Raw genomic sequence first — 24,330 nt, 5'->3', positions numbered from 1 at the left:
GTTAGATCGGGTTCAAGTCTGGCTGGGCCACTCAAGGACATTCGGAGACTTGTTCCGAAGCCACTCCTGCGTTGCCTTGGCAGTGTGTTTAGGGTTGTTGTCCTGTTGCAAGGTGAACCTTCACCCAAGTCTGAGGTCCTGAGTGCTCTGGAGTAGGTTTTCAACAAGTATCTCTGGTCTCCCAGTCCCTGCCGTTGAAAAACAACCCCACACCATGATGCTGCCACCACCATGCTTCACCGTATGAATGGTGCCAGGTTTCCTCCAGACATGATGCTTGGCATTCAGGCCAAAGTGTTCAATCTTGGTTTAATCAGACCAGAGAATCTTGTTTCTCATGATCTGAGAGTTTTTAGGTGCCTTTTGGCAAACTCCATGCAGGCTATCATGTGCCTTTTACTGAGGAGTGGCTTCCCCTCTGGCCACTCTACGATAAAGGCCTGATTGGTGGAGTGCTGCAGAGATGGTTGCCATTCTGGATGGTTCTCCCATCTCCACAGAGGAACTCTAGAGCTCTGTCAGAGTGACCATCGGGTTCTTGGTCACCTCCCTGACAAAGGCCCTTCTCCCCAGATGGCTCAGTTTGGCCGGGTGGTCAGCTCTAGGAAGGGTCTTGGTGGTTCAAAGCTTCTTCCGTTTAAGAATGATAGAGGCCATTGTGTTCTTGGAGACCTTCAATGCTGCAGAAATGTTTTGGTACCCTTCCCCAGATCTGTGCCTCGAAACAATCCTGTCTCGGAGCTCTACGGACAATTCTACGGACAATTCCTTTGACCTCAGGGCTTGGTTTTTGCTCTGACATGCACTGTCAACTGTGGGACCTTATATAGACAGGTGTGTGCCTTTCCAAATCATATCCAATCAATTGAATGTACCTCAGGTGGACTCCAATCAAGTTGTAATAACATTTCAAGGATGATAAATGCAAACAGGTTGCACCTGAGCTTATGTTAAAAGCTATTTGTTTTTTATTTTAAATACATTTGCAAATTATAAAAACAACAACTTCTTTTTGCTTTGTCATTATGGGGTATTGTGTGTAGATTGCTGAGGATTTTATTTGATTTAATCCATTTTAGAATAAGGCTGTAAAGTTACAAATTGTGGAAAAAGTCAAGGGGTCTGAATACTTTCTGAAGGCACAGTGAGCTCAAAAAGTACTGGGACAGTGTCACATTTTGTTGTTTTGACTCTGTACTCCAGCACTTTGGATTTTAAATAAAACAATGACTATGAGGTTAAAGTGCAGACTGTCAGCTTTCATTTTAGGGTATATTCATCCATTTCGGGGAAACCGTTTAGAAATTACACTATTTTTGTCTCCCCCCCCATTTTAAATTAAAGTAGTCAAAAGTTTAGTATTTGATCCCTTATTCCTAGTGCACAATGATTACAATAAGATTGTGACTCTACAAACTTGTTGGATGCATTCATGTAGTGTCGTTTTGGAGTCACTTATTGTGTAAGAATATAATATGTTTCTAAACACTTCTACATTAATGTGGATGCTACCATGATTACAGATGGTGCTGAATGAATCGTGAATAATGATACACTATATATACACAAGTATGTGGACACCCCTTCAAAGTAGTGGATTTGGCTATTTCAGCCACACGCGTTGCTGACTGAGATATAAAGTCAAGCATACAGCCATGAACTCTCCATAGACAAACATTGGCAGTAGAATGGCCTTCCTAAAGAGCTCAGTGACTTTCAAAGTGGCACCGTCATAGGATGCCACCTTTCCAACAAGTCAGTTCGTCAAATTTCTGCCCTGCTAGAGCTGCCCCGGTCAACTGTAAGTGCTGTTATTGTAAAGTCGAAATGTCTAGGAGCAACAATGGCTTAGCCGCAAATTGGTAGGCCACACGAGCTCACAGAACGGGACTGCCAAGTGCTGAAGAGCGTAGCGCGCAAAAATTGTCTGTCCTTGGCTGCAACACTCCAAACTGCCTCTGGAAGCAACGTCAACACAATAACTGTTCGTTGGGAGTTTCATGAAATGGGTTTCCATGGCCGAGAAGCCGCACAAAAGACTAAGATCACCATGTGCAATGCCAAGCGTCAGCTGGAGTGGTGTAAAGCTCACAGCCATTGGGCTCTGGAGCAGTGGAAACGCGTTCTCTGTAGTGATGAATCACGCTTCAACATCTGGCAGTCCGACGGATGAATCTGGGTTTAGAGGATGCCAGGAGAACGCTACCTGCCCCAATCCATAGAGCCAACAGTAAAGTTTAGTGGAGCAGGAATAATGGTCTGGGCTGTTTTTCATGGTTCGGGCTAGGCCCCTTAGTTCCAGCGAAGGGAAATCTGAACGCTACAGCATACCATGACATTCTAGATGATTCAGTGCTTCCAACTTTGTGGCAACAGTTTGGGGAAGGCGCTTTCCTGTTTCAGCATGACAATGCCCCTGTGTACAAAGAGAGGTCCATACAGAAATGGTTTGTTGAGAGCAGTGTGGAAGAACTTGACTGGCCTGCACATAGCCCTGACCTCAACCCCATCGAACACCTTTGGGATGAATTGGAACGCTGACTGCAAGCCATGCCTAATCGCCCAACATCATTGCCTGACCTGACTAATGCTCTTGTGGCTGAATGGAAGCAAGTCTCCACAGCAATGTTACAACATCTAGTGGAAAGCCTTTGAAGAAAAGTGGAGGCTGTTATAACAGCAAAGGGGGGACCAACTCCATATTATTGCCAATGATTTTGAAATGAGATGTTCGACAAGAATATGTCCCCATACTTTTGGTCATGTAGTGTTTCATACTCCCAAGACATGCTAACCTCTCACCATTACAATAACAGCGTAGGTAAGCATTTAAGGGCGGGAATGATATTAATGCCTCTGTAACTTTCTCACTCATCATTATTCACGATTCATTCAGGATTATCTGTAATCATGGTAGCATCCACATGAATATAGAAGTGTTCAGAAACATATTCTATTCTTATTTACAATAAAAGTGACTCCAAAATGACACAATACATTATCTACCATTAATATCTATTGGACATAAAATATGTACAAAAAGTGCTGTAATTTCTAACAGTTCATCCAATATGTATCATTTCAAATGCAGAGCCAAAACAACAAATGTGTCACTGTTCCAATACTTTTGTAGCTCACTGTAGGAAGAATTGTGAGCGTCACTGTCACGGTAGGTTTTAGGAATAGGATTTTGAAGGGCAGGACTAGTTTTGACAGGGATAAAGAGAGATTCCCAAGTGGACTGAATTAATGGAGCTCCAGGTCTCACAAGGGAACACCCTGACCCTCCCTGGGCCCATTTTGTAAAAGCCCTTCATACGCCCCATTCCAAACAATTAAATGGAGGGGCTGTGCTGCTGTGAGGGAGCAGAACACAGCTCTAAGTGTGTCAGTGTGTTTGTACGCATTTCTGTGTACTTTGGTGAAGGCTACCGTGCCATGTTGTCTGGACCCTTTTTTCCACATCTTTCAGCAGGCCTTAATGCTGCTTTATCCCGTAGAGTAGAGAGTAGACAGCACCCAAGGCACAGGGAAGCCCAGATGATGAAGCAGGCCTCACTGTTTCCTGGACACTAGCATCTGCCTGTTGGCTTGTTGTCTGGGGCCGCTGGGGGTAACACACAACAACATATCCATACTGACTGTCACTGTACTGCGCTTCCTCTACCAGCTTCTGCTCTGCTCACCTGTTTGTAAAATTCGGCATATTAATGACAATTACCAGTTTTTAGTTGTTCCCCAATCAATGCAGACTGAGAGGGGACTTTAATTGACAGGGATAGACACACGGCTGTCTGTCGGCTGTGTCTCTGAGACTGACACACTGTCTGGCTGTGATCAATAATCTACTGTGTGTCTCGATTCACGGACAGGGACTACAGTCAAGACCGGCCTCTCTCTCTGCTATGGTGTGCACGCCAAAGTTGCCGTGCACAGTGCACACCAGCCCCGTCTCCCCGGCATGTCCCCAAGGTGGAAGCATTGGAGATGTTACATGTGATCCGGCTGTCAAAGCAATTTTGACAGCCGGATCACAATTCCAGTGTTTTGTGATGCTGACACTCTATGTTCGGGGTTCCACTGTCTTGTTGGAAGTGATGGAGGCTTTTAGCTTTTCAGAAAAAAAAACTCTTTATCTGTTTAAGTGCTCGCTCATGTGTTAAAACATCTATTAGACCTGTCACAGACGTTTTCCAGCACCTTCCTATCTCCTCTATGAGACAGACAGACAGACAGACAGACAGACAGACAGACAGACAGACAGACAGACAGACAGACAGACAGACAGACAGACAGACAGACAGACAGACAGACAGACAGACAGACAGACAGACAGACAGACAGACAGACAGACAGACAGACAGACAGACAGACAGACAGACAGACAGACAGACAGACAGACAGACAGACAGACAGACAGACAGACAGACAGACAGACAGACAGACAGACAGACAGACAGACAGACAGACAGACAGACAGACAGACAGACAGACAGACAGACAGACAGACAGACAGACAGACAGACAGACAGACAGACAGACAGACAGACAGACAGACAGACAGACAGACAGACAGACAGACTCTGAAATATCTTTAATTTAGGTATTGGTGAGTAATATCACAATCTGCATTTTGAGCATGTATGCCTAAATCTATAAAATATAACTTCATAATACAGAATAACATTTTATTTTTCAAAACACTTAAATTACTATGCTTATTGACTTTCCTGCTATTTTGTAAATATATCAGATGTCATTCATAGACTTTTATTTAGAAAACTATCATCAACACAAAGTGCTGTATTTTCAGTACAGCTCATCCTGGCCCATAGGCTTCCTATCCACTGGCCTCCTTTCCAAGCAGTGATGTTGTGAGAAGAGAAGGCTGTAGCTGGGTGGGGCGGTGGTTGGGAGGAGAGCTGTGAGTTGCGGTGGCCAGGCAGATCACATTCTCCTGGTGATCATTAATGTTTCAGGCCATGCCAGAGGGGGAATGGTAGAGTCACTGCACTGCCAGAGACACAGGGAGACCCTGCCTAGATCACTTTCCTCTACTGGTCCATTGTCATCTGGGAAGAATCCTAACAGTAGGCCTACACAGTGGCAATCATGGCAATAGCCATGGCAACCAAACCTAGTCCATCCTTTGACTGTTTCAGGGCACTTTTCAAGACAGATAATCCATTTGTCACATTTCACTAGGCCATATGATATGATTTGACAGCCACAACAATAAAGTTTCCAATAACACAGTTGGTTGATATAATGATAACGTGAATAATATTGACAGTTTATTACATAAGTGGATAACCAACACTTTACCAGAACTACAAATGCAATTTCACTTTTCAGCAGCTCATCTTACGTATGTCTGTCTCAGTGTATTCCATGTGTCACCTTTATAAAATTGCTTGAGATGAACAATCATTGGTCACAAACACAATAGCTAGAGTACTCTCATTGTTTATGTGTTTTAACATATCTCATCAAGCTCTTCAAATCACTGTACAAACTGATTTCTATTCTTAAATCATGAGCTGAATTTATCTTACACATACAGCACCAGTCAAAAGTATGGACACACCTACTCATTCAAGAGTTTTCTTTATTTTTACTATTTTCTACATTGTAGAATAATAGTGAAGACATCAATACTATGAAATACGTGTACGGCAGCCTGTTCCAGTTCCCGCCAAAATCCAGCAACTTCACACAGTCATTGAAGAGGAGTGGGACAATATTCCAGAAGCAACAACAAACTATCTAATCAACTCTATGTGAAGGAGATGTGTTGCGCTGCATGAGGAAAATGGTGGTCACACCAGATACTGACTGGTTTTCTGATCGTCACCCCTACTTTTTCTTTTTAAAGGTATCTGTGACCAACAGATGAATATCTGTATTCCCAGTCATGTGAAATCCATAGATCAGGGCCTAATTCATTTATTTCAATTTTCTGATTTCCTGTAACTCAGTAAAATCTTTGAAATTGTTGCATTTCTAAGTATTTTGCTGTCTCAGTCTGCATCATCTCAATGTATAGTGAAAACGAAGGACCCAATGTGTCATTGTGGTTGTCTTTGATATCGAGTGAGTAGAGTGCTTGAAAAATAAGTCCTACTTTCTTTTATAAAGTTATCCTCTACAACTGATTATTTTCAAATTCCCTCTTTCCCCTCTCCTTTCCAGATATTTCTTAGACCTACAGAGATTTTTCATACAGTTGCAAGAAAAAGTATGGAATTACCTGGATTTCTGCATAAATTGGTCGTAAAATTTTATCACAACGATGGACAAACACAGTTTGCTTAAACAAATAACACACAAATGATTGTATTTTTCTTGTCTATATTGAATACATAATTTAAACATTCACAGTATAGGTTGGAAAAAGTATGTGAACACCTAGGCTAATGACTTCTCCAAAAGCTAACCTGGAGAACAATCAATGAGACAAGATTGAGATGTTGGTTAGAGCTGCCCTGCCATATAAAAAACACTCACAAAATGTGAGTTTGCTCTTCACAAGAAGCATTGCCTGATGTGAATCATGCCTCGAACAAAAGAGATCTCAGAAGACCTAAGATTAAGAATTGTTGACTTGCATAAAACTGTAAAGGGTTACAGAAGTATCTATAAAAGTCATGATGTTCATCAGTCCACACTAAGACAAACTGTCTATAAATGGAGAAAGTTCAGCACTGTTGCTACTCTCCCTAGGAGTGGCCACCCTGCAAAGATGATTGCAAGAGCACAGTGCAGAATGCTCAATGCAGTTATGAAGAATCCTACATTGTCAGCTAAAGACTTATAGAAATCTCTGAACATGCTAACATCTCTGTAGACGAGTCTACGATATGTAAATCACTAAACAAGAAGGGTGTTCATGGGAGGACACAATGGAAGAAGCCACTGCTGTTCAAAAAAAACATTGCTGCACGTCTGAAGTTTGCAAAAGAGCACCTGGATGTTCCACAGCACTACTGGCAAAATATTCTGTGGACAGATTAAACTAAAGTTCAGTTGTTTGGAAGGAACACACAACACTATGTGTGGAGAAAAAAAGGCCCAGCAGACAAACAACAAAATCTCATCCCAACTGTAAATTATGGTGGAGGGAGCATTATGGTTTGGGGCTGCTTTGCCGCCTCAGGACCTGGACAGCTTGCTATCATCGAAGCTCAACAGAAGTTGGGTGATGCAACATGACAACGAACCAATGAATCAAATGAAGAAAATACGCCTTCTGGAGTGGCCCAGTCAGAGTACTGACCTCAACCCGATTGAGATGCTGTGGCATGACCTCAAGAGAGCGGTTCACACCTGACATCCCAAGAATATTGCTGAACTGAAACAGTTTTGTAAAGAAGAATGGTCCAAAATTCCTCCTGGCCGTTGTGCAGGTCTGATCCGAAACTACAGAAAATGTTTGGTTGAGGTTATTGCTGCCAGAGGGTCTACCAGTTGTTAAATCCAAGGGTTCACATTTTCCCACCCTGTGCTGTGAATGTTTACAAGGTGTGTTCAATAAATACATGAAAAAATATAATAGTTTGTGTGTTTTTAGTTTAAGTAGACTGTGTTGGTCTATTGTTGTAAATTTCATGACAAATTAATGTAGAAATCTAGATAATTCCAAAGGGTTCACATAATTTGTCTTGAAACTATATATTGTTGTAAGCAGCTTTGACATACAGTAGGCTACATGTAACTGTCACAACAATCATCAGTCTCCAATTAAAGATGACTAAATCAGAGTCAACACAGCACACTGTCGCTGGGTGTATTTGCTTTGTGGCTTTTGTTCAGGGCTTTGCTTTCATCACGGCCCAATACAGAGAGCAAACCTATCCTAACCAGCAGCCACCGGCTAAATCCTACCGTTCAAACATGCTCCTGGCTAACCCTATCTATTTATCTCAACTAGCTACAGCCGTGTGTGTGTGTGTGTGTGTGTGTGTGTGTGTCCCGTCCTGTCCTGTCTGTGGCAGCAAACTGATACAGCTTAGGTCCGTGCTCAGTACTGGTTCTTAAAGTAACAGAGTTGGTTATGCATTTGATGTACAAGATATGGACTTCACTTCCCTACAGGAGCCTACATTTGTGGTTAATTAAAATAAAACAAAACAAACCCAGGTCACCAGCATGCAGTTAGTTCTAGTGGTTTAAGATTGATTGAGTCTCACTGGACTCAGCTAGAGCCTTCCAGACAGTTCTGTTGTCTGCTGTGACTATGTTGCACTGCTTTAATCCGATTATAGCTCAGGCACATAGGGCTTGATAAGCGGTTTACTGACTGAGGTCTCTGGACAGTCCACCTTTACCACAAGTCATTTCAAACCGCAACAGTAACTATCTAGTGTCCTTTTTTTCTGCAGAAATTTGGATATTATCATTATTTCATCTATATTCTGAATATTCACACTCTTATTTTTTGGACCCCTCCGCGATTGTTATTCAAGACAAACGCTGAGGATGGCTGATCAGCTGCAGGATGTCATCCAGAGATGGGTAAGCTAACATGCTAACAGTGGCTTATATAAGAATGATAAGAACTAGCTTATAATAATATCATTGATATGACATTTTTAACAATAATATGACTAATCAGATGCATAATATTGTCAGAATTATTACTTTGAACTAGCTGTCTCTGTGAGTGGTGTCAGTTGGCATCTTGTATCTCTACAGCGAAAAGCCGTGGTGGAAGATGGTTTAAGGCCAGAGGACCATGAACTGTTCCAGAATGCTGGATTGGCGTATATTAATCAGGGTGACACGACACAACTGCTAGACTTCATTCAGGATGAGAAGAACCAGGTAAATGCATCACATTCGCATGCCCTCCAATGAAAACCCCTCTTATGCTCCGCTAAGTGAGTAATTCAATTCAAAGATATCCTAAGAAGAATCACACCTAACTGTTACAGAGTGAACCGGGAGGACATTGGGTGCTTTTACACTGCTCTATTTGTGAAAATTGTTGTAAAATATACCTTGCGTTTGACACATTTTTACACATTGACAGTGTAGTGTAGTAGATTCCAGTCCCAGAGGCCGATAATGGTGATGACAGACACACGCACACTCCAGTCTCCTCTGTGACAACATCAGCAAGTCTACTACTACAGCTAACAGTACAGGACACTTTGCTACATTGCCACCATAGACATACAGGGTGCATCCCAAATGGCACCCTATTCCCTACATAATGCACTATTTTTGACCAGGGCCCATAGGGCTATAGTGTGCATCCCAAGTAGTGCACTATGTAGAGGATAGGGTGCCATTTGCGATGTATACATAAAATAATGATCGCCTCTCTGCCACTACCCAGAGCTTGTTGTTGGGCTGTTGACCTGAAGGTGTGAGGACTGAACAGGCCGATATCCAGTCAGATTTCTCGCTCCAGTGATGGTGACCCTGTTTGGAAAGGCTATTCTCTAAGTGCCCTTGGTTGACCCTCCTCCCCACGCCATCTTTTGCTCTAAACCCTACACTTACAGGAGCATGTGTCAGGGTGATTTTTCAAAGTCTTTAAGGAGCTAAAGGAGCCTCAGGAGGTATCTGGGTTGAAGATATTGAATTGACTCACAAATGAGAAATCTGTGAGAAAACCCTCAACTTGGACAAAAAGTATTATCTAACTGTAGTGAAGGGATATTCACTCTAAAAAGAGAACGTGGAATGGAAATGGAGTTAATTTTGATGGAGTCATAACAGGGTCCATAGCTACCTCTCTAGGATGTCATGGAGTCATAACAGGGTCCATAGCTACCTCTCTAGGACATCATGGAGTCATAACAAGGTCCATAGCTACCTCTCTAGGACATCATGGAGTCATAACAAGGTCCATAGCTACCTCTCTAGGATGTCATGGAGTCATAACAGGGTCCATAGCTACCTCTCTAGGACATCATGGAGTCATAACAGGGTCTATAGCTACCTCTCTAGGATGTCATGGAGTCATAACAAGGTCCATAGCTACCTCTCTAGGACATCATGGAGTCATAACAAGGTCCATAGCTACCTCTCTAGGATGTCATGGAGTCATAACAGGGTCCATAGCTACCTCTCTAGGACATCATGGAGTCATAACAAGGTCTATAGCTACCTCTCTAGGACATCATGGAGTCATAACAGGGTCTATAGCTACCTTGCTAGGATGTCATGGAGTCATAAAAGGGTCTATAGCTACCTCTCTAGGATGTCATGGAGTCATAACAAGGTCCATAGCTACCTCTCTAGGATGTCATGGAGTCATAACAAGGTCCATAGCTACCTCTCTAGGATGTCATGGAGTCATAACAGGGTCCATAGCTACCTCTCTAGGATGTCATGGAGTCATAACAGGGTCCATAGTTACCTCTCTAGGACATCATGGAGTCATAACAGGGTCCATAGCTACCTCTCTAGGATGTCATGGAGTCATAACAAGGTCCATAGCTACCTCTCTAGGATGTCATGGAGTCATAACAGGGTCCATAGCTACCTCTCTAGGACATCATGGAGTCATAACAGGGTCTATAGCTACCTCTCTAGGATGTCATGGAGTCATAACAGGGTCTATAGCTACCTCTCTAGGACATCATGGAGTCATAACAAGGTCCATAGCTACCTCTCTAGGATGTCATGGAGTCATAACAGGGTCCATAACTACCTCTCTAGGATGTCATGGAGTCATAACAAGGTCCATAGCTACCTCTCTAGGATGTCATGGAGTCATAACAGGGTCTATAGCTACCTCTCTAGGATGTCATGGAGTCATAACAAGGTCCATAGCTACCTCTCTAGGATGTCATGGAGTCATAACAGGGTCCATAACTACCTCTCTAGGATGTCATGGAGTCATAACAAGGTCCATAGCTACCTCTCTAGGACATCATGGAGTCATAACAGGGTCTATAGCTACCTCTCTGGGACATCATGGAGTCATAACAAGGTCCATAGCTACCTCTCTAGGACATCATGGAGTCATAACAGGGTCTATAGCTACCTCTCTGGGACATCATGGAGTCATAACAGGGTCCATAGCTACCTCTCTAGGACATCATGGAGTCATAACAGGGTCTATAGCTACCTCTCTAGGACATCATGGAGTCATAACAGGGTCTATAGCTACCTTGCTAGGATGTCATGGAGTCATAAAAGGGTCTATAGCTACTTTGCTAGGACATCATGGAGTCATAACAGGGTCCATAGATACCTCGCTAGGATGTCATGGAGTCATAACAGGGTCTATAGCTACCTCTCTAGGACATCATGGAGTCATAACAGGGTCTATAGCTACCTTGCTAGGATGTCATGGAGTCATAAAAGGGTCTATAGCTACTTTGCTAGGACATCATGGAGTCATAACAGGGTCCATAGATACCTCGCTAGGATGTCATGGAGTCATAACAGGGTCTATAGCAACCTCGCTAGGATGTAATGGAGTCATAACAGGGTCTATAGCAACCTCGCTAGGACATCAACTTAGCTTTTTTGACCGACGTGAGGGGGTAGTCAAGGTGGACATTTGCAAGATAGCCCACATGCAAGCAACAATTTGTATACCCCCATAAACTTGCACAACTGTTTTTCATCATCAGTTGCTGCTTTCTTTCTAAATGTAAAAAGTAGACAACATGACACAGAAGTTTTTGGTTATTTTATCTGACCCAGGGAATAGTGGAGTCTATGGGCTGTGGCCTCCTTGCGTCCCTGGTGGCCGAGGTACTGAAGAGGAAGAAGAGTTCCTCTACCTGTAAGGCCGTTATCACACACCTGGCCGAGGTAAACATATATATATATATATTATGAATTACCCTTGACAGAATTGGATGGCAGAAGGCTAAAGGTAGATTCACATGGTATCAGAGTTAACAGTAATGTAGAAATCTTGTCTCTCAGACATGCAGCCCGATGGAACTCATGCTGATTTTTCTCGGCCAAGTGGATGACCTTCATCCGGACCTCATCGCTGATACCATCGTACTTATGGCCCCGCATCTTCAAACAGGTAATACTTAGCCTTCACAATACCACTGCTATCTCCTGCAGATGTTGTTTGTTTCCCTCTACTGGACACTTACTGGAACTTAATCTTGATGACGTTCCCTTTAATTTTTTTATGCCAAGATTTTTTTATTTATAAATGCAAACAGAACACAAAAAACAACAACCACCACAACATTCCCAGACCTGTCCATAAACATACAAAAACACAGAAGCCTTCCATTTCAGTACACATACACATAGTACATCAAATTAAAACACAATTATGTATGTTGGTAAATCTTACACTCCTCAAGATTACCAATGTGAGGTTTTCAGATTTTATCACGTCTTTCTTTTGCTTAATATCATGAAACACAATCTAATGGAATGTAACTACCTTCCATTCAGTATTGACGATGCGTGTGTATGATGCTTTCCAATTGATAGCTACACATTTTTTTTGCAGCAATTAGACCTAAATTACAAAATCTTCTTTGATATTGGTCAATAATATTTACAATCCGCTACAGACATAATCATGGAGATGGATGGATGTAAAATCCTTGACACAATGATATGCTGGCACAGACATTATCCCAAAATGGTGTTCATTTCTCACAGGACAACAGCATATGTAATAGGCTTCCTTTTAGGTTTTTTTGCATCTCCAACAGCGATATGACTGATTTCTGGGTACATTACATGCATTCTAGCAGGAATGTAGTAAATCCTTTGGATTATCTTCAATTGCAATAATTTATGGCTAAGATTGTAGGAGCAAATATGAACATTTTCACATACAGTTGAAGTCGGAAGTTTACATCAAATCAAATCACATACACTTAGGTTGGAGTCATTAAAACTCGTTTTTCAACCACTCCACAAATTTCTTGTGAACAAACTATAGTTTTGGCAAGTCGGTTGGGACATCTACTTTGTGCATGACACAAGTAATTTTTCCAACAATTGTTTACAGACAGGTTATTTCACTTATAATTCACTGTATCACAATTCCAGTGGGTCAGAAGTTTACATACACGTTTACATACATATACATACAAGTTGATTGTGCCTTTAAACAGCTTGGAAAATTCCAGAAAAATATGTCATGGCTTTAGAAGCTTCTGATAGGCTAATTGACATCATTTGAGTCAATTGGAAGTGTACCTGTGGATGTATTTCAAGGCCTACCTTCAAACTCAGTGCCTCTTTGCTTGACATCATGGGAAAATCAAAAGAAATCAGCCAAGACTTCAGAAAAAATAATTGTAGACCTCAACAAGTCTGGTTCATGCTTGGGAGCAATTTCCAAACACCTGAAGGTACCACGGTCATTTGTACAAACAATTGTACGCAAGTATAAAAACCATAGGACCAAGCAGCCGTCATACCGCTCAGGAAGAAGAAGCGTTCTGTCTCCTAGAGATGAAAGTACTTTGGTGCGAAAATTGCAAATCAACCCCAGAACAACAGCAAAGGACCTTGTGTAGATGCTGGAAGAAACAGGTACAAAAGTATCTATATCCACAGTAAAACGAGTCCTATATCGACATTACCTGAAAGGCCGCTCAGCACTGCTCCAAAACCGCCATAAAAAAGCCAGACTACAGTTTGCAACTGCACATGGGGACAAATATCATACTTTTTGGAGAAATGTCCTCTGGTCTGATGAAACAAAAATAGAACTGTTTGGCCATAATGATCATCGTTATGTTTGGAGGAAAAAGGGGTAGGCTTGCAAGCCGAAGAACACCATCCCAACCGTGAAGCACGGGGGTGGCAGCATTATGTTGTGGGGGTGCTTTCCTGTAGGAGGGACTGGTGCATGTCGCAAAATAGATGGCATCATGAGGGAGGAAAATGATTTGGATATATTGAAGCAACATCTCAAGACATCAGTCAGGAAGTTAAAGTTTGGTCACAAATGGGTCTTCCAAATGGACAATGACCACAAGCATACTTCCAAAGTTGTGGCAAAATGGCTTTAAGGACAACAAAGTCAAGGTATTGGAGTGGCCATCACAAAGCCCTGACCTCAATCCAATATAAAATGTGTGGGCAGAACTGAAAAAGCGTGTGCGAGCAAGGAGGCCTACAAACCTGACTCAGTTACACCAGCTCTGTCAGGAGGAATGGGCCTAAAATTCACCCAACTTATTGTGGGAAGCTCGTGGAAGGCTACCCGATATGTTTGGCCCAAGTTAAACAATTTAAAGGCAATGCTACCAAATACTAATTGAGTGTATGTAAACTTCTGACCCACTGGGAATGTGATGAAAGAAATAAAAGCTGAAATAAATCACTCTCTCTACTATTATTCTGACATTTCACATTCTTAAAATAACGTGGTGATCCTAACTGACCTAAGACAGGGAAATTTTACTAGGATTAAATGTCAAGAATAGTGAAAAACTGAGTTGAAATGTATATGGCTAAAGTGTATGTTAACTTCCGACTTCAACTGTATTTGTGACCAATAGTTCTCATCAATTACTTCTTTGAGATCTGTTTCCCATTTTTACCTTAGGTTCTGAACCATCATATAAAAATTCAGTCAACCCTTGATATAACTTGGCAATCAACTTCTTTGGCGTTGCAGCTTCTTTCAGTATTTGTTCTATGCTACTGTTAGGTTAATCGAGATTCTGTTGAAGCGATTGAATAAGATTTCTTAAATAGTCTTAGATAACCCACATTTTTCTTGTAATTGATTGAATGACAGTAGCGAACCATTTTAAAACAAATCAGAATGTAGTAAAACAACCTATACATAATACATTCCTTCAATTACTTTTTAATAATGTATTATTGCCTCTCCTAGTGCTATTCATGTTGGTGACTTTTGAATGTCTCCGTCCATCTCCTAGTGCTGCTGCGTCTGGGTGAGGAGAAGGCTCCCTGGGTAGGCCTTGCTCTGGCTGCCCTACAGAAGCAGGTGTCCAGGCTGCCAGTGCCTTACACCAAGGAGCAAGAAGTGGAGGATGCGTATGGTCTGTGTCGTTGCTGTTCAGCCCTGGCCAGGTTCATGGAGCCATTCGTGGAGGAAGTGAAGAGGAGGGACAACAGCGAGGATGGTGGCACTGCTTCAGACAATCAGCTAAAGACTGAGCTTCTCAAGTTGTAGGTGTCTGTCTGCCTGTCTGTGTGCTTTGCTGGATATTAATGTTGCTAAAAGGAGCACCTAAATGTATCAATCAGATGTAGTTATTGGCCAGGTTATAATCAGGAGAGTAGAAGATACTGACACCGGTTTGTTGATCTGTAATGCATATTATTCTTCTCTCTACAGTTGCATGGGGAGCTTGAGGGAGCCACTCCTTCAGGCACAGCTTGACCAGGCTATAGACATCCATAAACAGTCTCCCCTATGGCACTTTGCTACAGACATACTGGTAAGTAATCCGGGCCTACTTGGTAGAGTGATGGCCTTTTGAAATGGCTCTGCACACTACACTAAGGGTTAGCTCTTTTTCTACTGCATTTTCCAGCAAGTCCAGCGAGACTATCAAACAAGGCAATCAACCTTAAAATAGACAATTTTAATAAGAACCTAGCTAAAACAAGCCTACATTGTGTTTTTGATCCTAGGCCACCCTACCAGCCATCCAGGAGCCTCTCCCAGGCCTCCTGTTCTACAAGGCTCTGAAGAAGAGGGAGGAGTCTGGCCTCCTGACAGACAGTACTAAAGCCCAGGAGTCACGGGCCTGTCTGGCATACCTGCTCTTTGTCCAGCTCATCACCATCGAGAGCTTTCCAGCAGTTTTCAGGTGAAACACAGTAGAAAGGTTCTGAATAACCGTATTATTGAAGATATGGGGTGATAACTGTTTGAAACATATAATAGTATTAATATTATTTTGTTGATCTCTCAGCCCTGTGTTTGTCCTGCAGTGTAATATGGAATATATTGACCTCCTACTGAGTAGGTATGTTTTCAGAGCTATACTGTTCTTACATGATATTAAAACATTGGTTTAAGATATAGTGTGTTCCTCTAAACAAGATGTTTTCTTTCCTAAAATAGAAAGGAAGAATCATTCCTACTCAAAGGCCTGGTAAGGATAAATTGATTTCAAATCTTCCAAATACTATATTGAGTGAATTCTAGTAAGTAGTAAGTATTGCTAAGTATTCTTCTCCATGCTCGATCACTCAGGAATTATATACAAAAAGCTTGGAGAGAGTGGAGGATAACAGTCTCCCAGTTGAACTGCTGGACCTAAAGTCATTTTACAGTGTTCCACAGGTGAGTCTGACTACATACCAGAAGCAGCTAAACAGATGCATATGTAACAGACGTAATGATAATAATTTGTGATTTGTGTTTTTGTTTTGTGGAAATGCAGCACTTGGTGCAGATCCTGACTGTGTGTCCAATTCAGCATTTGGTAATTGAATAAAACTCCTGCATGAATAAAACCAATTGAAATTATTACTATGTTTACTATTATTACTATGTACCTGCTAGCCTAATAACTCCTTTCTCCCATTACCAGAGAGAACAAGGGTTTAAAGTGTTACAGCTCTTCATAGATAAATTGGGACCTGAGGCTAAGCACAAATTCTTCAGGTGAGAATACTGTATAGCCTGTATGTGGTCCGCAATGGATGAGTCTGTAGTACTCTATAGCAGTACCCCCCGTGCATGTTTAGTTTTTGCCCTAGCACTACACAGCTGATTTAAATAATCAACTCATCATCAAGCTTTGCTTATTTGAATCAGCTGTGTAGTGCTAGGGCAAAAACCAAAACGTTCACCCAGGGAGGGCCCCAGGACCACATGGTATTAGAAACATCTTGAATATCCTGATTTCTTATCGTAGGTGTATGATAAAAACCAGTTGCCATGCCGGAGTAGAGGGTTACATTATAAAGAACATCAAAAATCAGATTGAGCTCTCCTTGAAGGTAAGATATACAGTGCATTCGGAAAGTATTCAGACCCCTTCCATTTTTCCACATGCTACGTTGCAGCCTTATTCTAAAATTGATTAAGAACTATTCCTTATCAATCTCTACACACAATACCCAATAATGACAAAGCGAAAACAGGTTTAGTTTTTTTTGCTAATTTATTAAAAATAAAAAACAGAAATACCTTATTTACATAAGTATTCAGACCCTTTGCTATAAGACTCTAAATTGAGCTCAGGTGCATCCTGTTTACATTGATCATCCTTGAGATGTTTCTACAACTTGATTGGAGTCCACATGTGGTATATTCAATTGATTGGATGTGATTTGGAACGGCACACACCTGTCTATAAGGTCCCACAGTTGAAGAGGTCCCAATCCATCAACATGATCAAGACAAATGAGATGATTGTGGACTACAGGAAAAGGAGGCCCGAGCACACCCCCATTCTCATCGACGGGGCTGTAGTGGAACAGGTTGAGAGCTTCAAGTTCCTTGGTGTCCACATCACCAACAAACTATCATGGTCCAAACACACTAAGACAGTCGTGAAGAGGGCACGACAAAGCCTATTCCCCCTCAGGAGACTTAAATGATTTGTCATGGGTCCTCAGATCCTCAAAAGGTTCTACAGCTGCACCATCGAGAGCACTGGTTGCATCACTGCGTGGTATGGAAACTGCTCGGCCTCTGACCGCAAGGCACTACAGAGGGTAGCGTGTATGGCTCAGTATATCACTGGGGCCAAGCTTCCTGCCATCCAGGACCTCTATATCAGGCGGTGTCAGAGGAAGGCCCTAAAAATTGTCAAAGACTCCAGCCAACCTAGTCATAGACTGTTCTCTCTGCTACTGCACAACAAGCGGTCCCGGAGCACCAAGTCAAGGTCCAAAAGGCATCTTTACAGCTTCTACCCCCAAGCCAAAATACTCCTGAACAGCTAATCAAAGGGCTATCCAGACCCCTATTTTACACTGCTGCTACTCTCTGTTATAGTCTATGCATAGTCACTTAAACTCTACCTACATGTACATATTATCTATATTACCTCAACTAACCGGTGTCCCCGCATATTGACTCTGTACTGGAACCCCTTGTATACAGCCTCACTTGTTATTTTACTGCTGCTGTTTAATTATTTGTTACTTTTATTTTCTATTTTTTTACTTAACCGTTTTTTTTCTTAACTTCTAAAAGCATTGTTGGTTAAGGGCTTGTAAGTAAACATTTCACTGTAAGGTCTACACCTGTTGTATTCATCGCATGTGATAATTACAATTGGATTTGATTTGACAGTGCATGTCAGAGCAAAAACCAAGCCATGAGGTTGAAGGAATTATCCGTAGAACTCTGAGACAGGATTGTGTTCCAGGCACAGATCTGGGGAAGGGTACCAAAAAAATGTCTGCAGCATTGAAGGTCCCCAAGAACACAGTGGCCTCCAACATTCTTAAATGGAAGAAGTTTGAAACCATCAAGACTCTTCCTAAACGGCCAAACTGAGCAATCGGGGGAGAAGGGCCTTGGTCAGGGAGGTGACCAAGAACCCGATGGTTATGCTGACAGAGCTTCAAAGTTCCTCTGTGGAGATGGGAGAACCTTCCAGAAGGACAACCATCTCTGCAGCACTCCACCAATCAGGCCTTTATGGTAGAGTGGCCAGACGGGAGCCACTCCTCAGTAAAAGGCACATGACAGCCCGCTTGGAGTTCGCCAAAAGGCACCTAAAGACTGTCAGACCATGAAAAACAAGATTCTCTGGTCTGATGAAACCAAGATTGAATGCCAAGCGAAACCTGGCACCATCCCTACGGTGAAGCATGGTGGTGGCAGCATCATGCTGTGGAGATGTTTTTCAGCGGCAGGGACTGGAAGACTAGTCAGGATCGAGGGAAAGACGAATGGAGCAAAGTACAGAGAGATCCTTGACGAAAACTTGCTCCAGAGCGTTTAGCACCTCAGACTGGGGCGAAGGTTCACCTTCCAACAGGACAACGACCCTAAGCACACAGCCAAGACAGTCCTTGAGTGGCCCAGCCAGAGCCCGGACTTAAACCCGATCAAACATCTCTGGAGACCTGAAAATATCTGTGCAGCGACGCTCCCCATCCAACCTTACAAAGTTTGAGAGGTTCTGCAGAGAAGAATGGGAGAAACTCCCCAAATACAGCTGTGCCAAGCTTGTAGCGTCATACCCAAGAAGACTCAAGGCTGTAATCACTGCAAAAGGTGCTTCAACAAAGTACTGAGTAAAGGGTCTGAATACTTAGGTAAATATAATATTATACTTAGGTAAATATAATAATATAATATTAACCTAAGTGTAATATTTCATTTCTAAAAACCTGTTTTTGCGTTGTCATTATGGGGTATTGTGTGTAGATTGATGAGGGGGGAAAAAACAATTAAATCCATTTTAGGATAAGGCTGTAATGTAATAAAATGTGGAAAAAGTCAAGGGGTCTGAATACTTTTTGAATGCACCGTAGTAGGAGACATTTTGATAAACAGGACAGTAGCTCCTTTTCATTGCATTAGAAAAGGTGTATACAGTGCAACCTATAATTGTGTTATTCTCCTTGTTATCTCTAGCCAGGTCATGAGAATGAATGGTTTATGGGAATCCAGGTTTTGCCCCTACTGAGACTGGTTCTCTGTTTCCCACGGGGCCCAGAAACAGACCTGCTGAACAGTATGGACAGGTTAGTACCGTTTGTCCTCTCCCTAAATTTAGGGCCGGTTACCTGGATACAGATTAAACCTAGTCCTGGACTAAAAAAACACTGTCAATGCAGTGCAGTGTGCATACTTTTTCTAGGACTAGGCTTAATCTGTGTCTGGGAAGCTGGCCCATAGGATCTGTCTAAGCAATCCTGATACCTCTCTGTAGTCTAAAATACAAACCCTGGACTGGTGAGCCTGCCTTGCCCCTCTACAAGCTGTGACTGGTCCCTTATCTGGTCATTAATACTGCAGTAGAAAGCTGCATATTCTAGCCACATATATCTGGTGGCCAGCATAAGGCAGATGGAACATGGACTACGGAACAGATCTATTCTCTAATGAAGTTCAGGTTTCATTCCTAGAATCCCTTTCTTTCTAACAATGGAGATAGCATTCTTAGCCAACAAGACATAATTGATTAATCAACTCTCCATCCAGTTTAAAACATAGACTGTAGTAAATAGGTCAACATCAGCTGACTGTTGTCAACTTGTAATGCCCGATTGAAACACAGACAATATAATATACACTGAACAAAAATATAAACGTAACATTTTTATTTATTTAATTTATTTAATGTTGGTCCCATGTTGGGACTGAAATAAAAGACCCCAGAAATGTTCCATACGCACGAAAAACTTATTTATCAAAAATGTTGTGCACAGATTTGTTTAAATCCCTGTTAGTGAGCATTTCTCCTTTGCCAAGATAATCCATCCACCTGAAAGTTGTGGCATATCAAGAAGCTGATTAAACAGCACGATCATTGCACAGGTGCACCTTGTGCTGGGGACAATAAAAGGCCACTCTAAAATGTGCAGTTTTTTTACACAACACAATGCCATAAATGTGTCAAGTTTTGAGGCAGCGTGCAATTGGCATGCTGTCGGCAGGAATGTCCACCAGAGCTGTTGCCAGAGAATTTAATGTAAATTTATCTACCATAAGCTGCCTCCAACATCGTTTTAGAGAATTTGGCAGTACGTTCAAACAACTCACAACCTCAGACCACGGCCTCACAACCTCAGACCATGTGTATGGCATTGTGTGGGCGAGCACCCCCCATGGTGGCGGAAGGGTTATGGTATGGGCAGGCATAAACTAAGTACAACGAACACAACTGCATTTTATCGATCTCTGGACACAGAGATACCGTGACGAGATCTGTGACGAGAAGGTATCTGTGACCAACAAATGCATTTCTGTTTTCCCAGTCATGTGAAGTCCTAATGAATTTATTTAAATTCACTGATTTCCTTATATGAACTGTAATGCAGTAAAATCTTTGAAATTGTTGTATGTTGCGTTTATATTTTTGTTCAGTATAGTATTCTTTGTCCATCTCTACCTTAGGGTAATGGAGTCTCTCAATCTGTTACGATACCTGCATATGCGGGACATGGACTGGCAGCAGACAGTGAGTGTTTTTGACACATTCATATAACTCAGAAGATTAAACCTTGCTACTAGTCAGTTGACGTGGTTAAGACAAGACAGCACGGTGATGGTCTAACGCTGATGTTTTCAGTCAAGTATATGGCCGGAGCTGTTCAAGATCAAAGAGGACTACCTGAAGATGCTGAGGGTGTGTCTGGCCCTCTCTAGAGCCTACTATGCAGGGCAGGTTAAGAACATGAGAGAGGACAAGAAGATTCAAGCACAGGGTAAGAAAGCAGATCTCTCTACACTACAGTACTCCATCTATTAAAATGTATTATATGTACATACTGTGTATTATTCTGGGAAGAATGTACAACATGTGTTATACTGTGTACACAAATCAATGTATTATTGTGCCTCTCATCCATTAACAGAAGCCAGAGAGGCTAGAGTTGCATTAGTTCAGACTATGACTGTGAAGAACAAGATGGTATCAGATATGACCCCAGAGATGCAGTATCAGGTAACTATAGCCACGTTACCACTGCTGTTTTTGCTTGCTTGTCAAATTGAATTTAATCATTTGAATTGGCACTGAGTGATCTTGACTTCACAGGTACTGCAGTGTGCTCTGGTGACCTTTGACCTGATGGAGAGTCTAGTGATCCGTATTGAGGAGATATCAGAGGAGAAAGTGAAAACGGGGACTGCTGTCTAACAACAGAGATGGCTCAGAGTCTTATGCTTTTAAAAATGATTGTTTCAGGCTAATAATAAATAATAAATACACAATCTACAAAAAAATATTTATTTATTTAAGCCTCATTTCACTTATTTGCAATGCTGGATTTTCAATTGACTTTCTACTGAATCTATACAGTAATAGTATTCTTCTGGATACAGGATTGGATGGATTGAGTATATCAAGCGCACTAAACACATGCAAGTTGGGTTAAAGCCATTCTGTGCTTGTGACCGTAAACACAGCGGATGCCAGACCTAGCATAAATCAATCATTAGAGTCACTAACCTACCATGAACAGGTAGGTTTGAGGGGACCTGGCATCCCCACTCTGCACCAGCTGCTCACCCCAGCTTAATGTCCTTGAGCATCTCCCAGACAGAGCTGCTCTCTATAATGTGGGCCCTGGCCAGAGACATCCGATCCCGCACGCTGTCAACATGGGGCTTACTGGTGGCCTGGAAGATGAGATCACTTTCATTATCACTGGGGGAAAACTCAAACTCTCAACTTTAGCCGGCTGGCAAAAACCTTGCACATTGACAGAAATGTTTATTAATGTGCATTGTCCCTGAGCAAAGTAAAGTAGCCTAACTTTGTATCAACTTTATCGTTATAAACCATATTTGTATTGACTATATCTTATCTATGCATAGTCACTTTACCCCTACCTACATGTACAAATGACCTTGACTGACCTTTACCCCCGCACATTGACTCGGTACCGGTTTCCCCTGTATATAGCCTTGATAGTTATTTTATTGTGCTACTTTTTATTTTATTTTTTACTTTAGTTTATTTAGGAAATATTTTTAAATGCTTGAACTGCATTGTTGGTTAAGGGCCTGTAAGTAAGCATTTCACAGTATTACCTGTTGTATTTGGCGCATGTGACAAATAACATTTGATTTTGATTAGATTTTTTATCAACCAATGCCAAGTATCTTAATTTTTGTTTTTCAGTATTATTATTTCTTAATATCCATGTCAATATAATGTGTGAGGACTTAGGGGTGTCTTCTTTCATCCTTACTTTGGCTATAGTCAGCATCCCTTTGACTATCTCTGTGTTGTTACGTACAGGTAGAACTCTGAGATTGCTGCCAAGGAATCTGCAATAGACCACAGGATCCCTCAGTTACAATGAAAGCACAGCACTAACATATCCATGTGACCGGAAATATTGTTGCATCATTTCAACACTACTGGCCATTTGAATGTATTTGGGTCAGTACAGTAGGATAATCGTTTAGAGGAAGAGTGATCATTACTGTGAAACTACACTAGTCCACATTGGCCTGTAAATGTGTAACATTTGCACATGTTAGAATCATTCCAGACAGGAATACAATTGTCTGCTATAAAGTATAATAAAATAACTATACCTGTGCTGTATCACTGACATGATGCCCAGTTCCTTCTTCCCATAAAAAGGGGCTTGCAGGAGAAGGAAACTATTGCGGTGAACCGTCACAAACTTCTTGATCTTGTCAAACAGTCCTGCTTCCTCAAGGTTCTCTGGTAGTTCTTGTGGGTTTATTATGAGGAATGCAATACCTGGACAACCCACATATACATTAATTTATAACACAACTTTGGTTTTGCAGACTGGCCTTGGGCTTATGTGCTTTATTTGCTGGATTATGAGGGAGTCAATGGGCTATCACAAAATATCTAGGTAATACCCGACAGAAGTCTTCTGCAGTCTTTTAATAGGAGCAAAATCCTGCAGTTTTTGAAGTTAGACCACATTAGCTGAAAGGTATCTCATGTCATGACTGGCCCAGGGGACAGTGTGTATGGCGGGAACCCCCTTACAACAGGTGGTAGGTGGCACTGTGACATGGTCTTCTTGGCATTGGCAATATGATAGCCTAAAGACACCAACTGCGGATCTCTAGTATAGGCATACACACTGTACCTTTGAAGCATGAATCAAATAACGTAATATCAAATTGATGATTACCTGACTGCGGGAAAACAATGGATCCCGACTTGACAGCGTCTGAGAATCGGATCCGATGGTGCTGTGCAAGAAGCATCCTGGATGTGTCATGATTCTGTGTGTTTTAGTAGGGTAATGTTTTAGGTGGGTAATGTCTTGATGAAATCTAATAAGCTGTAATAATCAAATTGTCAATATTGTGACTTCATATCAATATTGGGAAGAACTCAATTATACAATTGTCCATTTCTGCCCAAGCTAGCTCGCTAGTAACTTCTTTGGCTAGCCATTTGTCGTGTTAAACGTTACCTGAAGTGATGTGCTGACTATAATTGTTGTTTTCCATTGAGTTGTCCTGTCATTACCGTTGGTAGTCATTATAGGTGGTGGTATGTAGCTAACTGTATTCACCCAAAATAAGATAGGGTGCGAAGTTGGATAACAAAACAAGTCTGTTTTGTCCGAATGAGCGGTGCTGAGTTGACTGGAATCTAACGAGGCACGTGAAGGAGGTGTGAGCAATGACGTCACGGGACCCTAAAAAGGTGACGCCATTTAGGTCATTTCACGTACAGCAACAAACGCCCAAGTGTATCCCTCATTTGAACCCGACATGTACAATAAAAATCTATATAATTTCAC

At 41.8% G+C, this 24,330-nt stretch overlaps 2 protein-coding genes across 2 annotated transcripts; one reads left to right on the top strand and one right to left on the bottom strand.

Annotated features, from left to right (window-relative positions):
* Positions 1-8,289: 8,289 nt before the first annotated feature.
* LOC112251180 (glomulin-like) lies at positions 8,290-21,828 on the top strand. Its single transcript, XM_024421994.2, has 18 exons — positions 8,290-8,514; positions 8,695-8,823; positions 11,668-11,778; positions 11,896-12,004; positions 14,850-15,102; positions 15,272-15,374; positions 15,571-15,749; positions 15,855-15,908; positions 16,007-16,037; positions 16,139-16,228; positions 16,329-16,370; positions 16,479-16,552; positions 16,806-16,890; positions 19,490-19,599; positions 20,975-21,038; positions 21,150-21,285; positions 21,436-21,524; positions 21,618-21,828. The coding sequence occupies exons 1-18, from the start codon at positions 8,479-8,481 to the stop codon at positions 21,717-21,719; spliced, it is 1,797 nt and encodes a 598-aa protein (XP_024277762.1). The 5' UTR covers positions 8,290-8,478; the 3' UTR covers positions 21,720-21,828.
* LOC112251181 (protein SPO16 homolog) lies at positions 21,796-24,195 on the bottom strand. Its single transcript, XM_024421995.2, has 5 exons — positions 23,998-24,195; positions 23,710-23,803; positions 23,129-23,300; positions 22,777-22,855; positions 21,796-22,201 (listed from the first exon to the last, which is right to left on the bottom strand). Exons 1-5 carry the CDS (start codon positions 24,064-24,066, stop codon positions 22,088-22,090), a joined length of 528 nt encoding a protein of 175 aa, XP_024277763.1. The 5' UTR covers positions 24,067-24,195; the 3' UTR covers positions 21,796-22,087.
* Positions 24,196-24,330: the final 135 nt, after the last annotated feature.

The sequence above is a fragment of the Oncorhynchus tshawytscha genome, linkage group LG05 (genome assembly GCF_018296145.1).
Source record: "Oncorhynchus tshawytscha isolate Ot180627B linkage group LG05, Otsh_v2.0, whole genome shotgun sequence".
NCBI lineage: Eukaryota > Metazoa > Chordata > Actinopteri > Salmoniformes > Salmonidae > Oncorhynchus > Oncorhynchus tshawytscha.
This window is presented reverse-complemented; position numbering and strand designations above follow the sequence as displayed.

Bases quoted from the DNA above. Each gene is read 5' to 3' on its own strand.
- LOC112251180 (XM_024421994.2), top strand. From the start codon at position 8,479: ATGGCTGATCAGCTGCAGGATGTCATCCAGAGATGG. The intron at 8,824-11,667 runs GTAAATGCATCA...TATCTGACCCAG, and splicing joins TTCAGGATGAGAAGAACCAG to GGAATAGTGGAGTCTATGGG. The intron at 15,750-15,854 runs GTGAAACACAGT...TTGATCTCTCAG, and splicing joins AGCTTTCCAGCAGTTTTCAG to CCCTGTGTTTGTCCTGCAGT.
- LOC112251181 (XM_024421995.2), bottom strand. From the start codon at position 24,066: ATGACTACCAACGGTAATGACAGGACAACTCAATGGAAAACAACAATT. The intron at 23,301-23,709 runs GTAATCATCAAT...TGGGTTGTCCAG, and splicing joins CATTGTTTTCCCGCAGTCAG to GTATTGCATTCCTCATAATA. The intron at 22,856-23,128 runs GTATAGTTATTT...GGTCTATTGCAG, and splicing joins ATGTCAGTGATACAGCACAG to ATTCCTTGGCAGCAATCTCA.